This window comes from Lampris incognitus, chromosome 16 (assembly GCF_029633865.1).
Source record: "Lampris incognitus isolate fLamInc1 chromosome 16, fLamInc1.hap2, whole genome shotgun sequence".
Taxonomy (NCBI): Eukaryota; Metazoa; Chordata; class Actinopteri; order Lampriformes; family Lampridae; genus Lampris; species Lampris incognitus.
In genome coordinates this window covers 43,532,106-43,558,485 of record NC_079226.1, presented here as the reverse complement: position 1 = coordinate 43,558,485, position 26,380 = coordinate 43,532,106, and the positions used below count along the sequence as shown (strand labels likewise).

General features: G+C 46.7%; 1 protein-coding gene across 1 annotated transcript in view; it reads right to left on the bottom strand.

Moving 5' to 3' along the window:
- Positions 1-26,380, bottom strand: part of tpo (thyroid peroxidase) — a 57,279-nt gene that overhangs the window by 1,190 nt on the left and 29,709 nt on the right. The window contains exons 6-8 of the mRNA XM_056295468.1: positions 19,607-19,865; positions 12,970-13,140; positions 902-1,139 (exon numbers count right to left, since the gene is read on the bottom strand). Of these exons, the coding sequence (XP_056151443.1) occupies positions 902-1,139; positions 12,970-13,140; positions 19,607-19,865 (668 nt within the window). The remainder of the gene's footprint in view (positions 1-901; positions 1,140-12,969; positions 13,141-19,606; positions 19,866-26,380) is intronic.

The following is a 26,380-nucleotide window of genomic DNA, read 5'->3' as shown; positions in this document are numbered from 1 at the left end:
CTCACAGTATCACAATATATCACCTTTCTTACAGTATCACAATATATCACCTTTCTTACAGTATCACAATATATCACCTTTCTCACAGTATCACAATATATCACCTTTCTCACAGTATCACAATATATCACCTTTCTCACAGTATCACACTATATCACCTTTCTCACAGTATCACACTATATCACCTTTCTTACAGTATCGCAATATATCACCTTTCTTACAGTATCACAATATATCAGCTTTCTAACAGTATCACAATATATCACCTTTCTCACAGTATCACAATATATCACCTTTCTCACAGTATCACAATATATCACCTTTCTTACAGTATTGCACTATATCACCTTTCTTACAGTATCGCAATATATCACCTTTCTTACAGTATCACAATATATCACCTTTCTCACAGTATCACAATATAGTGTGGGAGTGCAGGAATGAGGAGACGGAGAGATCGAGTCGAGTCAATTCCGTTTACTCCCCACACAAACAACACTGATCCAGCACAATCTCTCCTGGCAACTAGCTAACCACTAGGCTGCTGCAAACATGGCTCCATCCCGGAAACCCCCAGCAGTGCCTACGTCAGCACTCTAAAATGCCTGCTTTAAAGGAGCAGCAGCCCCTGGTGAATCTACCCTCAAATGTGTACCACCACAATATCGCCTTTCTTACAGCATCACAATATATCGCCTTTCTTACAGTATCACAATATATCGCCTTCCTTACAGTATCACAATATATCGCCTTTCTAACAGTATCACAATATATCGCCTTTCTTACAGTATCACAGCATATCACCATATACTGAATCGTAACCCGTATCATGATACGTATGAGACCGCCAGATTCTCGCCAGTACACAGCCCTGCATATTTTGATAGGGGGTGAAATGTACCTGTCCCCATCACGAAGCACTTTCATCTGCTTCCCAATCAGGCAAGAGAAGAGAGGGCCGTTTCTGGACCCTGGCAACAAGTCCTCAGCGACTCCTCCCAGCCACACATCAATGTTGTCCGGGTGCTTGTACATCCGCAGTATCTTCTCAGCAACCCTGGTGTCTCTCACGACATCCTGAAGGTCATCTTGTGACTTTATGAGCTTCAGCCCGCAAAAAGCTCTCCAGTCGTTGTAGCCTGAAAGAGAAACACTGCTCTGAATGTAGGACAAAGCACCACATTAAGACGTTATCGAGTCACATTCAGCGTCCATGTCCCTCAGGATTCAAACGACTCTGTGTTTATTATTCAACTGAAACGAGTTTGTAGCGATCGTCTGGTCTAAAATCATATCAAAATATACAAAGCTGCTTAAGTATGCAGTTAACACTGTGGCACAGGGAAAAGGCACAGTCATCAGCATACCTGGTAAATAACTTGAATGTGTTTGATATCTTGCCATGTGGGTTCCTTTTGCCATCTTTTGCCACCAGTTTTATACTGTTTTGAGGCGTCATAGGTCTGCTCAACAATCAGTTAGCTTTATTTGCTCTTTTTAAGACTTTTTGATCAGACTAATGAGGCAGTTATGTGAAGGGCTGTGGTCATCACTGACAACACCACCAACGTAATGAAGAAAGACGCAGTGTGCTGTAAAGACAGGTACTTTATTGTCCACAAGGGACATTTATTTCGCTCAGGTCAGCACATGCAGACAAGACGATAAGTACAATAAAAACATAACGCCACAAATAAAAGCAGGAAAGTTTATTTTTTGTGGGGGGGGGGGGTTCCCCCTTTTTTCTCCGCAATTGTACCTGTCCATTGGGGCAGCGTCCATGAGCTGAGCGGAAGCGGAAGTTTCGCAGCAAACGGAAGTCAGACATCGGACACACTAGACTACATTAGAAGTAAACAGTTTGTTGTAATTTCCTTCGTTTTTTGCGTAATTTAATATTATCGGATATATGGCAGCATATACGTACGTGAGGTGGCGGTGTTGTAAACACAGCCATTCTGTACTGTCTAATGTGCTCCGCATGTCTGACTTCCTGTGACGCGTCCATAGCAACAGCGATGCTGTGACATCACTCGGACGCTGCCCCGAGCCACCCCGGTCAATGCTCCACCCCCTCTGCCGATCCGGGGAGGGCTGGTGACCAGCCATGTGGAGTCACCAGCCGCTTCTTGTCATCTGACAGTAAGGAGTTTCACCGGGGGGACGTAGCGCATGGGAGGCTCAAGCTATTCAACAAGTATTCAACTTCGACTTGTTTTACCCTGTCGGGTTTTGTCTGTGCTGTTGGTTTTGTGCTGCGGTAGTGCAGTATAGATAGGGTGCTGTGTGCACCATGCTTGTTGATATATTATTTTTTCTTTATTTCTATTTCTTATTTTATCTTTTATTTCTATTTGTTTCTCTTTTCTTGTTATCTTGTATCTTGTTAGTTTTTAGTTTTGGTCCAAAGGTATTTGTAACTGGTCGCCCTCTCCACAACCTCTCCTTTGAGCGTCAACTATGGGACAGGGTCAGCCTTCCTGAGGAAGTCTATGAGCAGGTCCTTTGTCTCCTTCACGTTTATCCTGAGAAAGTGCTCCTCATACCACTGGTGAAGATTTTCTGCCTCCTCCTCAAAGTGGGCAGGGCTGTTGGAGATGTCGATCAATGCTGTGTCATCTGCAAACTTCATGGCCATGCTACCGCTATCTAAGCCCCTCGGGTTGTTGGTGTATAGTGAGAACATCCATCCATCCATTATCTGATGCTGGAGCCTCTCCCAGCAGCCTAGGTGTGTGTGTTGGCCCTGTGATGGCCTGGCAGCCTGTCCAGGGTGTCTCCCCACCTGCCACCCAATGACTGTGAGAACAGTGAGAACAGGACTGGTGAAATCACTGTCCCCGGGGGGGGGGGGCGTCGGTGGACATGAGAATGACAGGAGAAGTAGAGCTGCTGACCCTGATAAACTGCTCCATTTGGAGGGAGCATTATCCACATTAACCAGGGGATCATGTGGGGGTCCACCTGGAGCTCTTGCGGTTTGGCACAGAGGACGTGGGGCTCCATGCAGTTGAATGCTGAGGAGAAATCCACTAACAGCAGCATCCTGGCATATGTGTGTAGCTTTCTACGTGACTGTAGGTGGTATGCAATACAGTCATCACCGCTTCCTCCACTTAGCGGTTTTGTATGTAGGCAAACTGCAGTGGATCAAGGGTGGGGCTTTCTCGTGAGAGGAGGCCGGGTAGCACTAATCTCTCCAGGTACTTTACCAATACTGATGTGAGAGCCACAGGTCGGTAGTCGTTCAACTCTACAGGGTGAACCCTTCAACAGTGTAGGGATGGTGTTCCCCCGGAGAGAGTGGTTAAAGAGATGACAGAGAATGCTGGCTAGCTCATCTGAGCATTCCTTCACCACCTCCCCTTTAATGAGACCAGGCCCCAGGGCCTTGGATTAATTGAGCCTCCTCAGACCCTGACTCATCTCCTTGTCTGTAAGGGTGATTGGCTGACCGCGCCCCTTCGTGATCTCACGCTGGAATTAATTCCTCAGCCTGTCTGTTGTTTCACTGAAGTCCTGAGTGTCAAACCGACAAAAGGAGTTGAGGTCGGTGATAAATGCTGCTTCCTCTCCTTCTCCCCTTTCGGTGGTTCTCTTGGCTGGTGCTTTCCCTGTGAGGACAGAGACCTTGCCAGGCCTGCCTAAGACTGGCACTTTGAAACAGCCTCCACCCATTCCTTACAATGTGCTTTGGCCTGAGCTATCTCCCTCTGTAATACTATTTGTGCGGCTCTCCCCTCTGCTCTGTGCCCAGTAGCAAAGGCTCTATGCTTAGCCTGAATTTCTCTTTTCAGGTGAGCTCTGAGCCACAGCTTGTTGTTTGGCTAGCACCTAACAGTCTTTATGGGTATTAGCATACTCTAGCAATATTGGATGTATGAAGTCACCACTGTGACAGACTGTTCAAGGAAGTGGTCCTGGGTGAAAACCTGCCAATCTGTGCAGGCGTAACAGCCCTGCAGGCTCAGGGTTCCCTCCCGGGACGATATTTGAACTATTCTCTGTTTCACATTCTCTTGCTTCAGCTTTTGTCCGTATGTGGGCAGCAGCTGAATATCAAAATGGTCCAAGGTGCCTGTGGGAGGTTTCTGTAGGGGTCTGTAGGCCTCATTAATGTTGCCGTAACACAGTTCCAGCTGCTTCTCCCCTCTTGTGTTACATGAAACATACTGCTCATATATGGGCAGCACTGAGTCCAGTTTTCAGGTATTGAAATCCCCAGGATGATCATGGGTGTGCCAAGGGGAGGCAGTTTCTAGCTTTTCAATACACTGGTAGACTGTCTGAGAAGCCCTAGTTGTATTAGGTGATGGTAGAACAGCTGTCACAGTCACCTGCCCGAACTCCCTGGGTATGTAAAACTGGTGCAGGGAAATAGACAACAGTTCCAGCTCATCCGAGCATATTTTGTCTTTGACATGCAGGCAAGAGCAGCAGCGTTCATTGATACAGAAACAAATTCACCCTCCCGTTTTTGTACCTGTCACATTTAACTGAAGAATGTCATTCTGTAAATCCTCCGACAGCCTGGTCTCAATAAAACACACCCTGTATTTTTTCAGGAAGTGAACACTGGAGATTAGTTCATCGGTCCTGTTCCACTGTGATCTAATAGGCACGGGGAGAACAGCCGGGAGCAGCAGTTTTGTTTTGCGCCTGAGAGCAGGATAAGTGGCCCGGGTAATGGATGGATGGAAGTTTCCTCCATATGCTTGCCTCTCTTCCTCCTCTGCAGGTGGAGTGTGTCTCTCTCCACTGGAATGGGTGTCTGAGTTGCCGTTGCACTCTGACCTCCAGTGGTAGTGGTATGTGGATCTACGTACGTTTCCTTTACCATGTTGTTTGATGTCAAGAGCTGCGCCCTGGTGAAGGAGATGGGTTGCTATCCCTTCCTTTCTTCATGTGGGCAGTGGCAGTTGTTTGTAGACTTCCAAATTGTCTAAGCAAAAACATTCGTCTGGGGAGGGCGTCCAGGTGGTGTGGCGGTCTATTCCATTACCTTCCAACATGGGGATCGCTGGTTCGAATCCCCGTGTTCCCTCCGGCTTGGTTGGGCGTTCCTACAGACACAATTGGCCGTGTCTGCGGGTGGGAAGCCGGATGTGGGTATGTGTCCTGGTCGCTGCACTAGAGCCTCCTCTAGCTAACAGGGGTCCGACTAGTGCCTGCTGCTGGTTGGTCAGTCTGTCAAACAAAACCCTGCTGCTGGTTGGTCAGTCTGGCCTTACAGGTCCGGCCTGTTCACTCAGCCATAGGGCCCTGTTTTCATACAGGTACACAACGCACTCCATTTTTGTACACTTTTTGTCACTTAAGTAGGCGGAGGCACATCCACATACACCTCCATATCCCCACAGACAAGTACACCTCCCTATCCACACAAATACACCTCCATATCCCCACAGGAAATACACCTCCATATCCCCACAGGAAATACACCTCCATATCCCCACAGACAAATACACCTCCATATCCCCACAGACAAATACACCTCCATATCCCCACAGGAAATACACCTCCATATCCCTACAGACAAATACACCTCGACATCTCCACAGGAAATACACCTCCATATCCCCACAGGAAATACACCTCCACATCCCCACAGGAAATACACCTCCATATCCCCACAGACAAATACACCTCCATATCCCCACAGGAAATACACCTCCATATCCCCACAGGAAATACACCTCCATATCCCCACAGACAAATACACCTCCATATCCCCACAGGAAATACACCTCCATATCCCCACAGACAAATACACCTCCATATTCCCACAGGAAATACACCTCCATATCCCCACAGGAAATACACCTCCATATCCCCACAGGAAATACACCTCCATATCCCCACAGACAAATACACCTCCATATCCCCACAGACAAGTACACCTCCCTATCCACACAGGAAATACACCTCCATATCCCCACAGGAAATACACCTCCATATCCCCACAGGAAATACACCTCCACATCCCCACAGACAAATACACCTCCATATCCCCACAGGAAATACACCTCCATATCCCCACAGGAAATACACCTCCACATCCCCACAGACAAATACACCTCCATATCCCCACAGGAAATACACCTCCATATCCCCACAGGAAATACACCTCCATATCCCCACAAACAAATACACCTCCATATCCCTACAGACAAATACACTTCGACATCCCCACAGACAAATACACCTCCCTATCCCCACAAATACACCTCCATATCCCCACAGACAAATACACCTCCATATCCCCACAGACAAATACACCTCCATATCCCCACAGACAAATACACCTCCATATCCCCACAGGAAATACACCTCCATATCCCCACAGGAAATACACCTCCATATCCCTACAGACAAATACACCTCCATATCCCCACAGACAAATACACCTCCATATCCCCACAGACAAATACACCTCCCTATCCCCACAAATACACCTCCATATCCCCACAGACAAATACACCTCCATATCCCCACAGACAAATACACCTCCATATCCCCACAGACAAATACACCTCCATATCCCCACAGACAAATACACCTCCATATCCCCACAGGAAATACACCTCCATATCCCCACAGGAAATACACCTCCATATCCCTACAGACAAATACACCTCGACATCTCCACAGGAAATACACCTCCATATCCCCACAAATACACCTCCATATCCCCACAAATACACCTCCATATCCCCACAAATACACATCCATATCCCCACAAATACACATCCACATCCCCGCAGGAAATGCACCTCCATATCCCCACAGACAAATACACCTCCATTTACCCACAGACAAATACACCTCCATATCCCCACAAATACACATCCATATCCCCACAAATACACACCCACATTCCCGCAGGAAATACACCTCCATATCCCCACAGGAAATACACCTCCATATCCCCACAGGAAATACACCTCCATATCCCTACAGACAAATACACCTCGACATCTCCACAGGAAATACACCTCCATATCCCCACAAATACACCTCCATATCCCCACAAATACACATCCATATCCCCGCAGGAAATGCACCTCCATATCCCCACAAGTACACCTCCACATCCCCAAAGACATCGGTGCACAACGCTGATGTGTACAAGTTAAAAACAAGTACTATGAGATAATGTAATGCAGATGCACAGCAACCTGTCATTATGCTGTAACCTGAAAAGAACCTCCTCCCGTCCACCTGACTGGGCTTTCAACTTCTAAACCTGAAAAGAACCTCCTCCCATCCACCTGACTGGGCTTTCAACTTTAAAACCGGAAAAGAACCTCCTCCCGTCCACCTGACTGGGCTTTCAACTTCTAAACCTGAAAAGAACCTCCTCCCGTCCACCTGACTGGGCTTTCAACTTCTAAACCTGAAAGGAACCTCCACCCGTCCACCTGACTGGGCTTTCAACTTCTAAACCTGAAAAGATCCTCCTCCCGTCCACCTGACTGGGCTTTCAACTTCTAAACCTGAAAAGAACCTCCTCCCGTCCACCTGACTGGGCTTTCAACTTTAAAACCTGAAAAGAACCTCCTCCCGTCCACCTGACTGGGCTTTCAACTTCTAAACCTGAAAAGAACCTCCTCCCATCCACCTGACTGGGCTTTCAACTTCTAAACCTGAAAAGATCCTCCTCCCGTCCACCTGACTGGGCTTTCAACTTCTAAACCTGAAAAGAACCTCCTCCCGTCCACCTGACTGGGCTTTCAACTTTAAAACCTGAAAAGAACCTCCACCCGTCCACCTGACTGGGCTTTCAACTTCTAAACCTGAAAAGATCCTCCTCCCATCCACCTGACTGGGCTTTCAACTTCTAAACCTGAAAAGATCCTCCTCCCGTCCACCTGACTGGGCTTTCAACTTCTAAACCTGAAAAGAACCTCCTCCCGTCCACCTGACTGGGCTTTCAACTTCTAAACCTGAAAAGATCCTCCTCCCGTCCACCTGACTGGGCTTTCAACTTCTAAACCTGAAAGGAACCTCCTCCCGTCCACCTGACTGGGCTTTCAACTTTAAAACCTGAAAGAACCTCCTCCCGTCCACCTGACTGGGCTTTCAACTTTAAAACCTGAAAGAACCTCCTCCCGTCCACCTGACTGGGCTTTCAACTTCTAAACCTGAAAGAACCTCCTCCCGTCCACCTGACTGGGCTTTCAACTTCTAAAGTGTGGCTCTGTTTTAGAATCAGTGGCTTACGTTCTCAAACAACATGTGAAGAAGATTAAGATTCTCTTCATTTTTCCTAAATACAAAAATTGTCTCTTTTTTCCCCTTTTTTCTCCTAATTGTACTTGGCCAATTACCCCACTCTTCCAAGCCATGCCGGTCTCTGCTCCACCCCCTCTGCTGATCCGGGGAGGGCTGCAGACTACCACATGCCTCCTCCCATACATGTGGAGTCACCAGCCGCTTCTTTTCACCTGACAGTGAGGAGTTTCACCAGGGGGACGTTGCGTATGGGAGGATCACGCTATTCCCCTCAGTTCCCCCTCCCCCTCGAACAGGCGTCCAGACTGACCAGAGGAGGCGCTACTGCAGCGACCAGGACACATACCCACATCCAGCTTCCCACCCGCAGACACGGCCAATTGTGTCTGTAGGGACGCCCGACGAAGCCGGAGGTAACACGGGGATGCGAACCGGTGATCCCCGTGTTGCTAGGCGATGGAATAGACCGCTACGCCACGCAGACACACTTCTCTTTTTAATAGAGAGAGAGAGAGAACATTGACGCCCTGGGCTTTGGCCCTCCTGGCTTTGTGGCTGAAACAGTGTGGGCTATACTGATGCAGACTGGTGTGAAGCTGAATCAGTGGTGGTGTTTCAGAATGTCACATCTCCAACCACTTGTCCACTGTCGTCTGGTGGCGTCACTGGCCTATAAACTAACAAATCAAAATCAGATTATGTGTTGTTTGATAAGATACTTCCTCAATAGCATCTCATATTTACACATTTTATCCTATTGTTCCTTACTGATAATTAGTTAACACTTAGAAAGACCGGGATTTCCCTCCTACCTAAAATGACCGTGGGCGGTCAAAATGACCGCCACGGTGTTTAAACTCTATATTGTTTCAAGATAAATACCCAGTAGAGACATTAATGCATTACAGATGTCAGTGTGTAACTGTTGTGAAACTAACTGACACCAACATTAACATTTTAACAACTTTAATACTATTTTTCAAACAATTTAAAATGGCCGCTGTCCAACGCCTGTAAATACTGCAGCGCCTCGGTGGTAGTCATGGTGCATCTGTAACGGCGTCTGTAACCAGACATGTTGGACATAATCACAAGTCAAGTTTAGACTATTTCTCTCCACTGGTGGGCGCTAGCGTGTTTCTAGCACAGAGCAATGAACTTCACGAAGGAAATGACGCGACAACACACGTCATAAATACTGACATGACGCACACGGTGACGCCGCAAATTACGAGCGCCAATTTTGACCGCTCATGGTCGTTTTAGCTAGGTCCGATCATAACTTTTTTTGTGTAATTGATCTAAAACTCATTTTAATGCAACTAAATGCAAGTTTAGGAGCATTCAGGGAGCGGCAGGTCTGTATCTTTTTTTCCCACAACGTTATTAAATTTTGAAAATCTAAACCCGTCAAAATGACGGCCTTGGTCGTCCTACTTTAAATAAAATGCGGTGCATATTTTCCGAGTGATTCTGCACTTCGTGCACTGACATTAGCTTCTTCTTAGAAGAACCTTGCTGTGTGGAAAGCTCTGGACTGCACGCCCTCACCTCCATCACCAAATTAGCAGTGTGCTCGCAGTGCAGCGTGCGCTTCCATAAAGGGAAGGAAAAGAGGGCATTTGATTGGTTCCTACACCAGCCCCGCCATCACCTGCTTCTCATATAGTCCACCCTTTGGAGTGATTACTTTTTTCACCCAACTTTAGATCAAACCTTGCCCAGCTTCCGTCTGACAAAAGTGTTTGCATGGAAACAGGTTAGTTATCGGTTTGATTAGGTTAAGGTAAGGTTAGGTTGCGGTTAAGGTAAGGTTAGGTTAAGGTAAGGTTAGGTTAACGTTAAGATAGGTTAAGGTTAAGGTAAGATTGAGATTAAGGTTAAGGTAAGGTTAGGTTAACGTTAAGATAGGTTAAGGTTAAGGTAAGATTGAGATTAAGGTTAAGGTAAGGTTAGGTTAGGTTGAAGGTAAGGTAAGGTTAGGTTGAGGGTAAGGTTAGGTTGAGGTTGAGGTAAGGTTAAGGTTAGGTTAGGTTGAAGGTAAGGTAAGGTTAGGTTAGGTTGAGGGTAAGGTAAAGTTAGGTTGAGGTTAAGGTAAGGTTAGGTTAAGGTAAGTGTTAGGTTGAGGTTAAGGTAAAATTATGTTAAGGTCAGGTTAGGTTGAGGTTAAGGTAAGTGTTAAGTAGAGGTTAAGGTTAGGTTTGGTTGAGGTTAAGGTAAGGGTAGGTTGAGGTTAAGGTTAGGATAGGTTAAGGTAAGATTGAGGTTAAGGTTAAGGTAAGGTTACATTAGGTTAGGTTAGGTTGAAGGTAAGGTTAGGTTGAGGTTAAGGTAAGGTTAGGTTAAGGTAAGGTTAGGTTAACGTTAAGATAGGTTAAGGTAAGATTGAGATTAAGGTTAAGGTAAGGTTAGGTTAGGTTGAAGGTAGGGTAAGGTTAGGTTGAGGTTAAGGTAAGGTTAAGGTTAGGTTAGGTTGAAGGTAAGGTAAGGTTAGGTTGAGGGTAAGGTAAAGTTAGGTTGAGGTTAAGGTAAGGTTAGGTTAAGGTAAGTGTTAGGTTGAGATTAAGGTAAAGTTATGTTAAGGTCAGGTTAGGTTGAGGTTAAGGTAAGTGTTAAGTAGAGGTTAAGGTAAGGTTTGGTTGAGGTTAAGGTAAGGGTAGGTTGAGGTTAAGGTTAGGATAGGTTAAGGTAAGATTGAGGTTAAGGTTAAGGTAAGGTTACATTAGGTTAGGTTAGGTTGAAGGTAAGGTAAGGTTAGGTTGAGGTTAAGGTAAGGTTAGGTTAAGGTAAGGTTAGGTTAACGTTAAGATAGGTTAAGGTAAGATTGAGATTAAGGTTAAGGTAAGGTTAGGTTAGGTTAGGTTGAAGGTAGGGTAAGGTTAGGTTGAGGTTAAGGTAAGGTTAAGGTTAGGTTAGGTTGAGGGTAAGGTAAAGTTAGGTTGAGGTTAAGGTAAGGTTAGGTTAAGGTAAGTGTTAGGTTGAGATTAAGGTAAAGTTATGTTAAGGTCAGGTTAGGTTGAGGTTAAGGTAAGTGTTAAGTAGAGGTTAAGGTTAGGTTTGGTTGAGGTTAAGGTAAGGTTAGGTTGAGGTTAAGGTAAGGTTAGGTTAAGGTAAGGTTAGGTTAACGTTAAGATAGGTTAAGGTAAGATTGAGATTAAGGTTAAGGTAAGGTTAGGTTAGGTTAGGTTGAAGGTAGGGTAAGGTTAGGTTGAGGTTAAGGTAAGGTTAAGGTTAGGTTAGGTTGAGGGTAAGGTAAAGTTAGGTTGAGGTTAAGGTAAGGTTAGGTTAAGGTAAGTGTTAGGTTGAGATTAAGGTAAAGTTATGTTAAGGTCAGGTTAGGTTGAGGTTAAGGTAAGTGTTAAGTAGAGGTTAAGGTTAGGTTTGGTTGAGGTTAAGGTAAGGGTAGGTTGAGGTTAAGGTTAGGATAGGTTAAGGTAAGATTGAGGTTAAGGTTAAGGTAAGGTTACATTAGGTTAGGTTAGGTTGAAGGTAAGGTTAGGTTGAGGTTAAGGTAAGGTTAGGTTAAGGTAAGGTTAGGTTAACGTTAAGATAGGTTAAGGTAAGATTGAGATTAAGGTTAAGGTAAGGTTAGGTTAGGTTGAAGGTAGGGTAAGGTTAGGTTGAGGTTAAGGTAAGGTTAAGGTTAGGTTAGGTTGAAGGTAAGGTAAGGTTAGGTTGAGGGTAAGGTAAAGTTAGGTTGAGGTTAAGGTAAGGTTAGGTTAAGGTAAGTGTTAGGTTGAGATTAAGGTAAAGTTATGTTAAGGTCAGGTTAGGTTGAGGTTAAGGTAAGTGTTAAGTAGAGGTTAAGGTTAGGTTTGGTTGAGGTTAAGGTAAGGGTAGGTTGAGGTTAAGGTAGGGTTAGGTTGAGGTTAGTTTAGGTTGAAGGTAAGGTAAGGTTAGGTTGAGGGTAAGGTAGGGTTAGGTTGAGGTTAGTTTAGGTTGAAGGTAAGGTAAGGTTAGGTTAGGTTGAGGGTAAGGTAGGGTTAGGTTGAGGTTAGTTTAGGTTGAAGGTAAGGTAAGGTTAGGTTGAGGGTAAGGTAAGGTTAGGTTAGGTTAGGTTGAGGGTAAGGTTAGGTTGAGGGTAAGGTAAGGTTAGGTTGAGGGTAAGGTAAGGTTAGGTTAAAGTTAGGTTAGGTTGAAGGTAAGGTAAGGTTAGGTTGAGGGTAAGGTAAGGTTAGGTTGAGGGTAAGGTAAGGTTAGGTTAGGTTAGGTTAGGTTGAGGGTAAGGTTAGGTTGAGATTAAGGTAAGGTTAGGTTAGGTTGAAGGTAAGGTAAGGTTAGGTTAGGTTGAGGTTAAGGTAAGGTTAGGTTAGGTTAAGGTAAGGTTAGGTTAAAGTTAGGTTAGGTTGAAGGTAAGGTAAGGTTAGGTTGAGGGTAAGGTAAGGTTAGGTTAGGTTAAGGTAAGGTTAGGTTAAAGTTAGGTTAGGTTGAAGGTAAGGTAAGGTTAGGTTGAGGGTAAGGTAAGGTTAGGTTAGGTTAGGTTAGGTTGAGGGTAAGGTTAGGTTGAGATTAAGGTAAGGTTAGGTTAAGGGTAGGGCATTCGTCACAGAGCAGTTGGGCGTGGTTTGACCTAAAGTTGTAGGAAAAACCACCTGTGGTGCTCCCTGGTGCATCACATGCCTCCACCAGGAAGATGCTGGACGTTCGCGCCCCGCGCACACTGTAATGTGAGCGGGCCACGTGTCATGGCGGATCAGAACCGTGCCCGTGGGGGAGTGTGGTGATGGGCCTGACCAGGGAGTGCGTGGTCTCGTCCCCTCTGCAGGTTCAGCGCAGCCAGGTCCATCTTCTGCGGTGCGTCGAGGACCAGCAGCTTCTCTGTCAGCTCCTCTGCTATCAGCTGGTCAGAGGTCACAGCGGTTGCAGCAGTTCCTACAAGACCTCTGAGGATCGGTTCCAGTCCACCTGCACACAGAGAACAGCGGCGTGCCTTGTCAAGACCAACACGATGAGACGACAACTCATAAAACAACTTGGGTTTGTGGCAGGAGCAGATATTTACAATGCATGTGAATAACTTTATCATTTCCTAAAGAAATAAACGTATTAACACATCAACGGGATCTGGGGGGGGGGGTGTAGGGGGGGTGCCATCCCCCCTATTAGATAAGCACCACCTTTGTAAACCTACTGCAATCTACAAAAAGACCCACGAGGCGACATCGCTAACCGCTCGACTACAGGGGCCGACCCCCTGGCGACCGGCCGGGAGTCTTTCTGTGGGTTACAGTAGTCACCTTCTCCTGGGGGCGCGCCCCCGCGCTTTGTTATTCCCGCGCTCCGAAGAAACGTCTGAGGATCGGCACGCTTCCGGACACTTCCGGATCCTTCCGCTGCCACCAATGTAACCGAGCAAATCTTTCCGCCCGCTGCGGGATTCGATCTGGGGTTGTACTGCACCACGAGGCGGTATCGCTAACCGCTCGACTAACCGCCAACCGGCCCCCTTTAGTCGAGCAGTGATCCCTCCCCCCTGCCCCTTCTGCCTCTACGTGATGTGTCCCAGTGTCCTCATGTGTGGACACATCTTCTACTGAGCTTTACATTCTAGCCATACTGCAGATCTGCATGCCGCGTGGTCTATGGGCGGTATCGTTACTGAATATTGTAATCAAATGAGTTCTTAACACGTTAAACTCGATTAATTCCATTATTTTCTAATTCTGTTCTTAAGACGGCCCGAACTATAAGAGTGTCGACTTACCGGGAGCATTAAGTAGAGGGGCGTCTAATCACAAAACTAAACCATACCTGTGTTTTTCTTGGCCCACTTGTGTAGTTTCTAAATACACGTTGTGTAAGAACATTTGTCATGATTAGGTTGCCTGTGGCCACAGTGAAAGGTGATTGTGGGGTTGTTTTTTTTTGAAGACCACCCCCTCCCCAACATACCCACCCACCACAAGGATAGTTGTCCCCAATATACCCCACCAACCCCCTTGAAACCTTTTTTACAAATTGACCACTTCAGCACCACAATAGCATCCGTATCAGCAACAAGCATCAACCGAACAGTTGAGCCATCAGAAAATGGTGGCCCAGAACTGTTCCCCAAAAAGTCACTGCAGTGTGAAAAACTTTGTTTAAAGTTCGCCCCTACTTATGTCTGTTGTGGTTCACGTTCAGCAAAACCTTCAGAGGGTCGGGCTGCTGGTCACGTCAGCTACAGGCTCTGTTACTGCAAGAGCCACAGTTCAGACATACAAAGATTAAAAGGGCTATTACTTGAAGCTTATCTAACGGGTTTCAGGAGCAGGACCACACCTCAACCGCACCACTTCCGGCATTCCTATAAATAAGCTACCGCACGAGCAACACCATCCATCCACTCACCTGTTCTTCAGCATGGATTTCATCTCAGACGAAATCAGGCCAACTGACTCGAGTGGAAACCAGTGGTGTTACTGTATGTGATAGGAGTGTCGGAACAGTTAAGTCTCGTATTTTCAAACACCGCATCTCAGTTGCTTTCAAACCCCAAAACACGCCGTGCCAGAAGTTGGTCCACCCCAAAGACCAGGTCCCCCAGCACCAACAGAGCAATATGGTGTACGTTGTTAAGTGCCAGGGGGATTGTCGTGACTTGTATATCAGGGAACTAAACAGATGCTGGCCAAGAGGATGGCACAACACAGGAGAGCTAACACATCAGACCAGGACTCTACAGTCTACACCATCTACACAGTCCACACCGTCTACACAGTCTACACCATCTACACAGCCTACACCATCTACAGGCCAGTGGCCACTCTTTCAAGGATGAGGATGTGCACATCCTTGATAGGGAGGAACGATGGTTTGAACGGGGAGTCGAAGAGGCCATCTATGTGAAGAGGGAATGGCCAGCCCTGAACCGGGGGGGGGGGGGTAAGAGTACATCTGTCACTATCTTACAATATTGTGTATTGTTTATAAGGGTGGGGACACCTGCAGTCACTGTATTGTTTATAAGGGTGGGGTACCTGCAGTCACTGTATTGTTTATAAGGGTGGGGACACCTGCAGTCACTGTATTGTTTATAAGGGTGGAGTACCTGCAGTCACTGTATTGTTTATAAGGGTGGGGACACCTGCAGTCACTGTATTGTTTATAAGGGTGGGACACCTGCAGTCACTGTATTGTTTATAAGGGTAGGGACACCTGTAGTCACTGTATTGTTTATAAGGGTGGGGACACCTGCAGTCACTGTATTGTTTATAAGGGTGGGGACACCTGCAGTCACTGTATTGTTTATAAGGGTGGGGACACCTGCAGTCACTGTATTGTTTATAAGGGTGGGGACACCTGCAGTCACTGTATTGTTTATAAGGGTGGGGACACCTGCAGTCACTGTATTGTTTATAAGGGTAGGGACACCTGCAGTCACTGTATTGTGTGTAAGGGTGGGACACCTGCAGTCACTGTATTATCTATAAGGGTGGGGACACCTGCAGTCACTGTATTGTTTATAAGGGTGGAGACACCTGCAGTCACTGTATTGTTTATAAGGGTGGGGACACCTGCAGTCACTGTGTTGTTTATAAGGGTGGAGACACCTGCAGTCACTGTATTGTTTATAAGGGTGGGGACACCTGCAGTCACTGTGTTGTTTATAAGGGTGGGGACACCTGCAGTCACTGTGTTGTTTATAAGGGTCGAGACACCTGCAGTCACTGTATTGTTTATAAGGGTGGGGTACCTGCAGTCACTGTGTTGTTTATAAGGGTGGGGACACCTGCAGTCACTGTATTGTTTATAAGGGTGGGGTACCTGCAGTCACTGTATTGTTTATAAGGGTGGGGTACCTGCAGCCACTGTATCGTTTATAAGGGTGGGACACCTGCAGTCACTGTATTGTTTATAAGGGTGGGGGTACCTGCAGTCACTGTATTGTTTATAAGGGTGGGGATATCTACAGTCACTGTATTGTCTATAAGGGTGGGGGTACCTGCAGTCACTGTATTGTTTATAAGGGTGGGGGTACCTGCAGTCAGGTGAGACTGAAGAGGTCACTCAGATGATGATGAAACGTATCTGTTAATAAACATTGTGTCCAGATGAACTGATCCAACCGTCTTTGATTGACTGTAATTAGAAACCCTCAAAGAAGGTTGATTCAGTTCATCTGGACACAATGTACAGATATGTTTCATCATCGGCTGAGTGACCTCTTCAGTCTCACCTGACTGCAGGTGTCCCCACCCTTATAAACAACACAGTGACTGCAGGTACCCCCACCCTTATAAACAACACAGTGACTGCAGGTACCCCCACCCTTATAAACAATACAGTGACTGCAGGTACCCCACCCTTATAAACAATACAGTGACTGCAGGTACCCCACCCTTATAAACAATACAGTGACAGCAGGTACCCCACCCTTATAAACAATACAGTGACTGCAGGTGTCCCCACCCTTATAAACAATACAGTGACAGCAGGTACCCCACCGTCTTACTCTTATTTTTACCTTGTCTGGTTTTATTTCTTTGTAAACCCCTTTGTAACATTGTTTTAGAAAAGTGTTTATAAATAAAGTCATTATTAATTATTATCATCATTATTATTATCATTATTATTATTATTATTACAGGCTCTTGTAATATCATGCACTGACTTCTGCAACTCCTTACTGGCAGGTCTCCCGCATGTAAGTTCAGACCCCTGCAGATGATCCAGAACGCAGCGGCGCGTCTGGTCTTCAACCAACCCGAAACAGCACACGTCACTCCGCTGGTCATATCCCTCCACTGGCTCCCAGTCGCAGCAAATTCAAAACCCTGACACTTGCTTACAAAACAGCAACTAAGACGGCTCCCGCCTACCTGAACTCCCTCATTCAGGTCTACACTCAGCCCTGCTCACTATGCCAATGCCAATGGAAGGTGCCTGGTACTACCACCACAACAGGGCCCTAAGTCACTAGCTAGACTCTAGTCTTCTGTAGTTCCGCGGTGGTGGAACTACTTAACAAACTCTGGTCTGCTTCATCCGGTGGGCGCGGGGACCACGGCCTCTGCCTGGAGCTGCGCCTGAGGTGGAAACGGCGAGGGCGGTCTGACAGGACGTGGAACCGGAGTGGGCTAAGCTAACTGCTAGCCCATGCAGACCGGCGGTTCCGACAGTCATCCTGGCTGGCGTTCGTTCCCTTGGGCAGTGATTTTTTGCATTTCAAACCCATCTTACGTCTCAGATGACACCTCAAAGCACACAAAAACCAATCAATCCAGTCGGCCTACACCCTTCTTTCACTTCAAACTCCAAGCACCGCGGAAAACCTTTCGAGACCCTCACAAACTACTTGCTATTCCGGAAATCTCAGACCGTAATATCGACAGACCCTCTTTTCATCACTGAATACGGACAAGTGGCTACTCGATTCTGGTTCCACCATCACTTCTGCCACATACTGTCCTCGTCTGGCATTTCTCCCATTCATTACTCCGGACACTCCTTCAGGATCGGAACCGCCATTTCAGCCTCCCACAATGGCATTCCAGAACCTCATACAACTGGGAGTACCAACAGCCCATACAATCACGGGCTGTTGGTACTCCCAAATGTATCATCCCTACATTTGTTCAGCTTCAAGGGTCTCAGATCCACCCACGTTCTAAACCATCAGATTGCACCAACTAGTTTCCCAAATCAGCTGGTTTAATACATGGATGGAGTAAAGACACGGTTAGGGTTTTTACTTTCTGGACCGGGTTTTTCCACCTCTGCCTCTTTGGCCTTCCTCTTCTCCTCTTCCCTGGCAGCTCCATATTCAGCATCCTTCTCCCGATATACCCAGCATCTCTCCTCCACACGTCCAAACCATCTCAATCTTGCCTCTCTTGGTTTGTCTCCAAATCATCCAACCTAAGCTGTCCCTCTAATATACTCCTTCCTAATCCTGTCCTTCTTCGTCACTCCCAATTAAAATCTTATCATCTTCATCTCTGCCACCTCCAGCTCCACCTCCTGTCTTTTCATCAGTGCCACTGTCTCCAGACCATACAACATAGCTGGTCTCACTACCATCTTGTAAACCTTCCCTTTAACTCTTGCTGGTACCCTTCTGTCACAAATCACTCCTGACACTCTTCTCCACCCACTCCACCCTGCCTGCACTCTCTTCTTCACCTCTCTTCTGCACTCCCCATTACTTTGAACAGTTGACCTCAAGTATTTAAACTCATATGCCTTCGTCACCTCCACTCCTTGCATCCTGACCACTCCACTGTCCTCCCTCTCATTCACGCATAGGTATTCCGTCTTGCTCCTACTGACTTTCATTCCTCTTCTCTCCGGTGCATACCTCCACCTCTCCAGGCTCTCCTCCACCTGCACCCTACTCTCACTACAGATCACAATGTCATCCGCGAACATCATAGTCCACTGAGACTCCTGCCTGATCTTGTCCGTCAACCTGTCCATCACCATAGCAAACAAGAAAGGGCTCAGAGCTGATCCTTGATGTAATCCCACCTCCACCTTGAACCCATCTGTCATTCCAACCGCACACCTCACCACTGTCACACTGCCCTCATACGTATCCTGCACCACTCCTACATACTTCTCTGCAACTCCTGACTTCCTCATACAATACCACACCTCCTCTCTCGGCACCCTGTCGTATGCTTTCTCTAAATCTACAAAGACACAATGTAACTCCTTCTGGCCTTCTCTATACTTCTCCATCAACATTCTCAAAGCAAACATCACATCTGTGGTGCTCTTTCCTGGCATGAAACCATACTGCTGCTCGCTAATCATCACCTCTCCTCCTCTTAACCTAGCTTCTGTTACTCTTTCCCATATCTTCATGCTGTGGCTGATCAACTTTATACCTCTGTAGTTGTTACAGTTCTGCACATCGCCCTTGTTCTTGAAAATCGGTACCAGTATGCTTCTTCTCCACTCCTCAGGCATCCTCTCACTTTCCAAGATTGTGTTAAACAATCTAGTTAAAAACCCCACTGCCATCTCTCCTAAACACCTCCATACCTCCACAGGTATGTCATCAGGACCAACTGCCTTTCCTACAAGGTGTACTGCCACATTAAAATAAGCATACATGATATATTGCATACAAAACACCCTACAAGGTATACTGCCACATTAAAATAAGCATACATGATATACTGCATACAAAACACCCTACAAGGTATACTGCCACATTAAAATAAGCATACATAATATACTGCATACTAAACACCCTACAAGGTATACTGCCACATTAAAATAAGCATACATGATATACTGCATACAAAACACATCAAGCGAGCTAAAAATTAATTTCGTGTGCTAAAATCCTAAAGTACTGCTTGGATTACAAAGCGCTACAGTGGTGAAGAAGAGCTGTGATGCTGGTTTCATCACCAGGCTTCATACTGAGCACACTGACCTTCTTTGACGAGTCTCCATGGACTGAAAAACGTGTTGTGCACTCTTAAGGAGGGGAAATGCTCGTGTTCCTGGAAGCTCTCATTGAGTCTCCTGAGGGTCGTGGAGATAGTGGCATGGCCAAAGCGGAACGCTGCAGTCGGGAACACATTTGAGGCCGAAGGGTTCACAGACGGATCGTATCCCCCATAGGGTCCAATATAATGATCAAAAGCCTCTGGGCCAATAATTTTGGGAACATAATCTCTCATGGTTATTATCTGGAGGTTGAAAAGAGAGGAGATATCATAGTAAAGCAAAACGTTTTTGTTTTTTTGAGATGGATCAATAAATAAAATGTACAGCATTATTAGTATGTACTGGTTTTGTGATATTTTGTAGAGTGCCATTATCATATGATTCACAGATACATCCTAGGATGCACTGGGACACTTCATCAGTGATGGCTCCTGAGGTCCTCGGGTGTTTCAGGTCTTTCAACATCATACACCCTCTCTCGGGGGACCCAGCCAGGGCTACTCAGGCCCTGGCTGGGTCCCAGCAGCACTGGCCCACAGATCACTCCTCCTGATCCAAAGCCATGTGGAGGCCCTCGCTGCAGCCTCCAGGGTAGATTTTAGTGGGCTGTTGATCGATTAAAAAATTAACCAACTAATTGCACAATTTACTGTGGTTAATGGCAATTAATCGCTTTCTTCTTAAGACTGAAACTTGTAATAATGAATATTTAAATGTAAAATCACAGAATTGATGTAAAATTAACACAAGAGAAGTATATTTAAATTCAAATACTTTTGTTTAATAGAATCTTTTTAACTTTGAACAGATTATCACCAGTGAATTACAGATTTCCACTAAAACAATCGAGCCCATCAAAACTGGCTGTCAGCTTGAAAGGCACATTTCTTTTATGTTTTAACAGAAATAATAACAAAACCCAGGCCTGTATGTTAAAGTGCCAGATGACGCCGACAGTGGCAGACGTCAAGACCACCAGCAACGAGGAGAGGTTGTTCCTGTTGTCCATGCCGCAGCAGGAGGCAGACATGGCCCTTGTGCTGGTGAAGGGCTGGCTGGAGACAGGGCAGCACCTTGAGTGGATGGAGGTGTCAGTGCTGGGGCCCAAGGTGGGGGCCTACCACTTGCAGTGGGACAGCTTTGAGCTCCACGACGGGTTGGTGTACCGCAGGTGGCAAGCTCCCGGATGAGGGAGTGGTCTCTTACAGCTATTGGTTCCCTACGTGCTCCATCCCCAGGTTCTCCTGATGGTCCATGGCTTGGTGGGGCGGGGCACTACGAGAACACCAAGACCCTCCACCGCCTCCAGAGGCAGTTCTACTGGCCTGGCTGTTGATGCGTCGTGGAGCTGCACGTGCACTGCTGCGACTCCTGCACCCACCGGGCTCGGGCTGGCTCCGGAGTGCGATGGAGGAGGGCCTATGGCACATGGTGCTTTGGGCAGCCTGTTCGCAAGTGACAGCCCCCTGGACATTTGAGCGACTGTTTTGGGTGATGGGGATGACTGACCCCTCAGGTGGGGGCTATGTAGCAACCAGGGGAGGCGGTCACTCCAACTGTTGGCGGCTCCACACTGTGGGAGTGCAAGGACTTATGGGACTGTTTATATTTATGCTCAACTTGTGTTTCAGTAATGTTCTGGGGTCCGCGGTGCTGTAGCGGTCTAAGCGTCGGCTTTGTGTCGATGCAGTTGCCCACTGGGGACCGGGGTTCGCGCCCCAGTCTCGTCAGATTCGACTATGGCCGGACTCGATGAAGCAGCAATAATTAGCAGCGCTGTCTTTGGGAGGGGGGCGGAGTCGGCTTGTGTTCGTCACATGAATGCGTCTCTGGGTGTATGTGGGAAAAAGCAGTGGTTCGGCCTGGATTCGCCTTGTCACGAAAGTGGCGAGGGGTCTCCTTCCAGACTGCCAGCCGGAGAAACACAGTTGGTAAACTTGTCCCGAAGGCACTCCTTCGTTGTCTTGGCTGTGTGCTAAGGGTCGTTGTCGTGTTGAAAGGTAAACCTTCGCCCCAGTCTGAGGTCCTGAGCGCTCTGGAGCAGGTTTTCATCAAGGATCTCTCTGTACTTTGCTCCATTCATCTTTCCCTCGATCCTGACTAGTCTCCTAGTTCCTGCCGCTGAAGAACATCCCCACAGCATGATGCTGCCACCACCATGCTTCACTGTAGGGATGGTATTAGCAAGGTGATGAGAGGTGCCTGGTTTCCTCCAGACGTGACGTTTGGCATTCAGGCCAAAGAGTTCAATCTTGGTTTCATCAGACCAGAGAATCTTGTTTCTCATGGTCGGAGAGTCCTTTATGGGCTTTCTGGCAAACTCCAAGCGGGCTGTCATGTGCCTTTTACTGAGCAGAGGCTTCCGTCTGGCCACTCTACCATAAAGGCCTGATTGGTGGAGTGCTGCAGAGATGGTTGTCCTTCTGGAAGGTTCTCCCATGTCCACAGAGGAACGCTGGAGCTCTGTCATAGTGACCATCGGGTTGTTGGTCACCTCCCTGACCAAGGCCCTTCTCCCCCGATTGCTCAGTTTGGCTGGGCGACCAGCTCTAGGAAGAGTCCTGGTGGATCCAAACTTCTTCCATTTACGAATGATGGAGACCACTGTGCTCTTCGGGACCTTCAAAGCTGTAGAAATTTTTTTGTACCCTTCCCCAGATCTGTGCCTCAATACAATCCTGTCTCGGAGGTCCACAGACAATTCCTTTGACTTCATGGCTTGGTTTCTGATCTGACATGCACTGTCAACAGTGGGACCTTATATAGACAGGTGTGTGCTTTCCAAATCATGTCCAATCAATTGAATTTACTACAGGTGGACTCCAATCAAGATGTAGAAACATCTCAAGGATGATCAGTGGAAACAGGATCAACCTGAGCTCAATTTTGAGTGTCATAGCAAAGGGTGTGAATACTTATGTACATGCAATATTTCAGTGTTTTATTTTTAATAAATTTGTAAAAATTTCTACAAAACCTCTTTCACTTTGTCATTATGAGGTATTGTGTGTAGATTGATGAGAAAAAAAAAGAATTTAATCCATTTTGGAATAAGGCTGTAACATGACAAAATGTGGGGAAAGCGAAGGGGTGTGAATACTTTCCGGATGCACTGTAGGTAGCCCACTCATTGCTTGGTAGAGAAGTTCAAATTAATGGTAAACCATCCTTGCAGGTACAACCCAAATGCATAGACCAGATCACTGGCAAAAGGGTTGTTGGTCTGTCTACGACTTTGAAAGAATTTCAGATTATCTGTTTGGAAAAAAATAAATCCACATTGCCTTTTGCTAACTACCTCAGACAAACGCAGAGCAGTTGTGCTGGAGAGGTGGTTTCACAGCAGAAGCTTTGTTTTTGATACTTGGGCCAATATTTCTCAGAAGAAAGTCAAACTGGTCTTTGTCGACTCTGAAATAAGCATTGATCTTCTTATCATACAGACGAAGCTCCTGGATCAGTTGGTGAAATTCTCCCTTATTTTTCTCGGGCTTGAAGGATGGACTGCACCAGAGGGCCCTGGACTTTTTGACTCAGACTGGCCTGGCCCACTACCCCCCCCCCCGGCAACACACCACCTCCCACCCAAACCACGCCACACTTTATGTAAATAAGATTACTGAACAATATTTATAACAATAACTTTAGTAAAATAGATGTAAAATAGAACAAGGGAATGTGTTACTCTTAGGAGGAGGCTGGCTAGAAGGAGCACATTTTGGCAGAAAGGCACTGGCAGCAAGGTGGCAAGAATCTCTGGAGCCATCTGACCAGTAAAACAAATAATACAGGAAGAAATGTGCTGGTGAAAAGACTGGGGAAGTCATAAAATAAAATAAAAATAAACACTTCCTACCTCCTTAAATTAGCAATTTCTGCAGCAGCTCACTTCTCTCAGCAACCCCGTCTATAACCAGGTCACTGTCCCGGGCCATTAAAACGTCTCGCTCAGTAGCCATGAGCATAACAGCCTCCAGGTGCTGTTGAGATAGAGTGCTCCTGAGCCTCCTCTTGATGAATTTCAGAGTAGAGAAGCTCCGCTCGCAAGCTACCCGGGTTACTGACAGGGTCAGTAGGAACTTGTAAACAAGGCCCAGGATGTGGTATGCGTCGGTCAATAGGTTGTACTGACCAAGAATACGGTAGCCTCACACTGGACAGTCCTTGCAAGATGAGCAGCTCCTGTTCCCAATCTCCACCTCGTCTTCATTTCCTTCAGGTCCATGATCCTCCATAGTCCTGGTTGTGTATTCTTCAAACCCTGATTGGCACTGGATGTTAGCTGACTAAGGTTTTTAGGGTCCAGAAGAGCCATGTCAGCATACAAAGTGCCATTACTCAGAAATCGCTGATGGAAGCAACTGTATCCAGAATTTGATTATGGACACCAATCCTGTATGCACACTGCCCCCAGTAAAAGTCTCATCTTGTGCCATTTCTCCAGGCATGGTTTTCTTCTTCGCCGCTTCACCACGCCACTTCCGTTGCCTAAATCCGCGCGCTATTTTTGACATCAGCTGTAAAAGGGTCTATGAGTTCCAACATTTCAAAAGTTTGCCGTAGCACTTCAACCTTATTTTTAATGTCCTGCCCAATCCAGGCTGTGACTGGTTGGTTCACAATAAGTGACACTGACGAGTGCTTGCTTCAACAAAAAGCACCCAATATAGCTAAATATTCAGCTAGCCAAACCCAAACATTGCTTATCTTATCCATATTGTCTTCTGTCTTACCGCTTTAGCTGCAAAACCTTGACTAGCAGGTGAACTAATATCACTGGGCTCAGTGGGCGGCTCTCTCTGCTCTCTGCTGCCAGTGCCTTCAGGCTCACTAGGCTGAGATGACTGACGGGAAACGGCACCAAATGAGTAATTTATTTTAAAAGATTTGGCTGCATCAGCCTCAAGGAACTTCAACTTCTTCTCTCTCCACTTTTCAGCACCACCTTTACCTTTTTGTCCATCTTGCTCCACTCTACTATTTATCCAAATGTCGCCCCTTAACAGAGACAGGGGAGGGGCAGGGCCCGGGAAACGTTAGAATGGACTGGACCCAAAGTAGCTGTCTGGGAAAGAGAGGCCGACAGATTTAATACTCAATCGCAGTGGGCCGGCAGCCCACTCACCTGGCCAGTCAAACACACAACACTTGGTTATTTCTACTTAAGTGGGGGTTGGGGTTATCTATATTGTAGCAAATTCAGGGGGCAGCTGGGAACCACCACAGCCGGGACGCGAACCCGGGTCTCCCACACAACGGGCGACTACGCAAACCAGTTGACTAAAGGGTCGGATCCGTTAGCCAAGGGCTAGAGAGTCTAGTATCTGTGATCGTTACAATATTTTACATTGCATCGACCCCAATTGTCAAGCGGCCCACCGGGAAAACTCCCGCTGCTCCAGATGGCCAGTCCGCCAATTACCACAACTGTTCCGCATGAATGGCCAAATCGACAGACCGCTGCACACTGCTTGTGAATTGGACCATTAGTCACGTTTGGTGTCACGCGCGACTTCTGGCTGCTTAGTAATGGCAGGCGTGACAGTAGCGCGACCTCCCAAGCACCTTGATAAAGGATGAAAGCAGCATGGCTGACGTTTCCCGCGCGTTTTTAAACACAACGTGTCACCGGCCCCTTTCAGTATAAGTAGCCTGTTGACAATTTGGATCGTGTAACCGCCAATCAGATGGGCTGTTCCAACAGCAAGTGGACCGCGGCCAGCAAGTCGATCCCACCCTCCACACACATATTTCTCCATATTGCTGGCCTTGCGGCCAACTAGTGGGCCAGCTCATCTGGCATTTGACAGAGTTGCCAGATTGCCGATCTGAGCCTCCTCCTCAGCCTATTTCTGCACAACAGAAATGGGATTTGAGAGTTCTGTCCTTGTTTGAACAAATCCTGGTAATATTAGCTTAAACAAAAACTACTACTCATGTACATTACATTTAGATGGAAATACTTTCCAGAGCCACTTTGGAGACCAACAGTAAATATACTTATTTATAAAGAGCCCAGATAATAAATGTAACAAACAGTCTTTGCTCTACCTGCCACTTAGGGCCAAATTGTTTTGTTGTTTGCCGGGATGGGAGTCAGCACTTCCAAGTTCTCTACCGGAAAATGGTGGATTGCTCCCTCTGGGTTGGGGATGAGTTGTTGCCTCAAGTGAAGGAGTTCAAGTATCTCGGGGTCTTGTTCACGAGTGAGGGTAGGATGGAGCGGGAGATTGACAGGTGGATTGGTGCAGCATCAGCAGTAATGTGGATGTTGTACCGGACCGTTGTGGTGAAGAAGGAGCTGAGCCGGAAGGCAAAGCTCTCAATCTACCAGTCAGTCTTGGTTCCAGCCCTCACCTATGGTCATGAGCTTTGGGTGGTGACCGAAAGGGTGAGATCGCGGATACAAGTGTCTGAAATGAGTTTCCTCCGTGTTGGTAATGGATTCTCCCGAGCTTGATCTGCCATATTTATCTGTAAGACACAACAACATCCTCTTCCAATTCACCTCTACATGGTCTCTTCCTCATTTGCTATGCTGAAGATGTAAAGTGCTTCATGATGCATCAGTATTGCCTGGAAAGTCCTACCAAACAGTTACCATTAAAAGGAGTAACAACAAGTCTTCAGGATTTGTATATTCAAGGTTAGCTATTGTCTTGAATATGACAGCAACAGAAGGTGTCAAAAATAATGTTTGTCGTCCGGGTAGCGTAGCGGTCTATTCCGTTGCCTACCAACACGGGGATCACCGGTT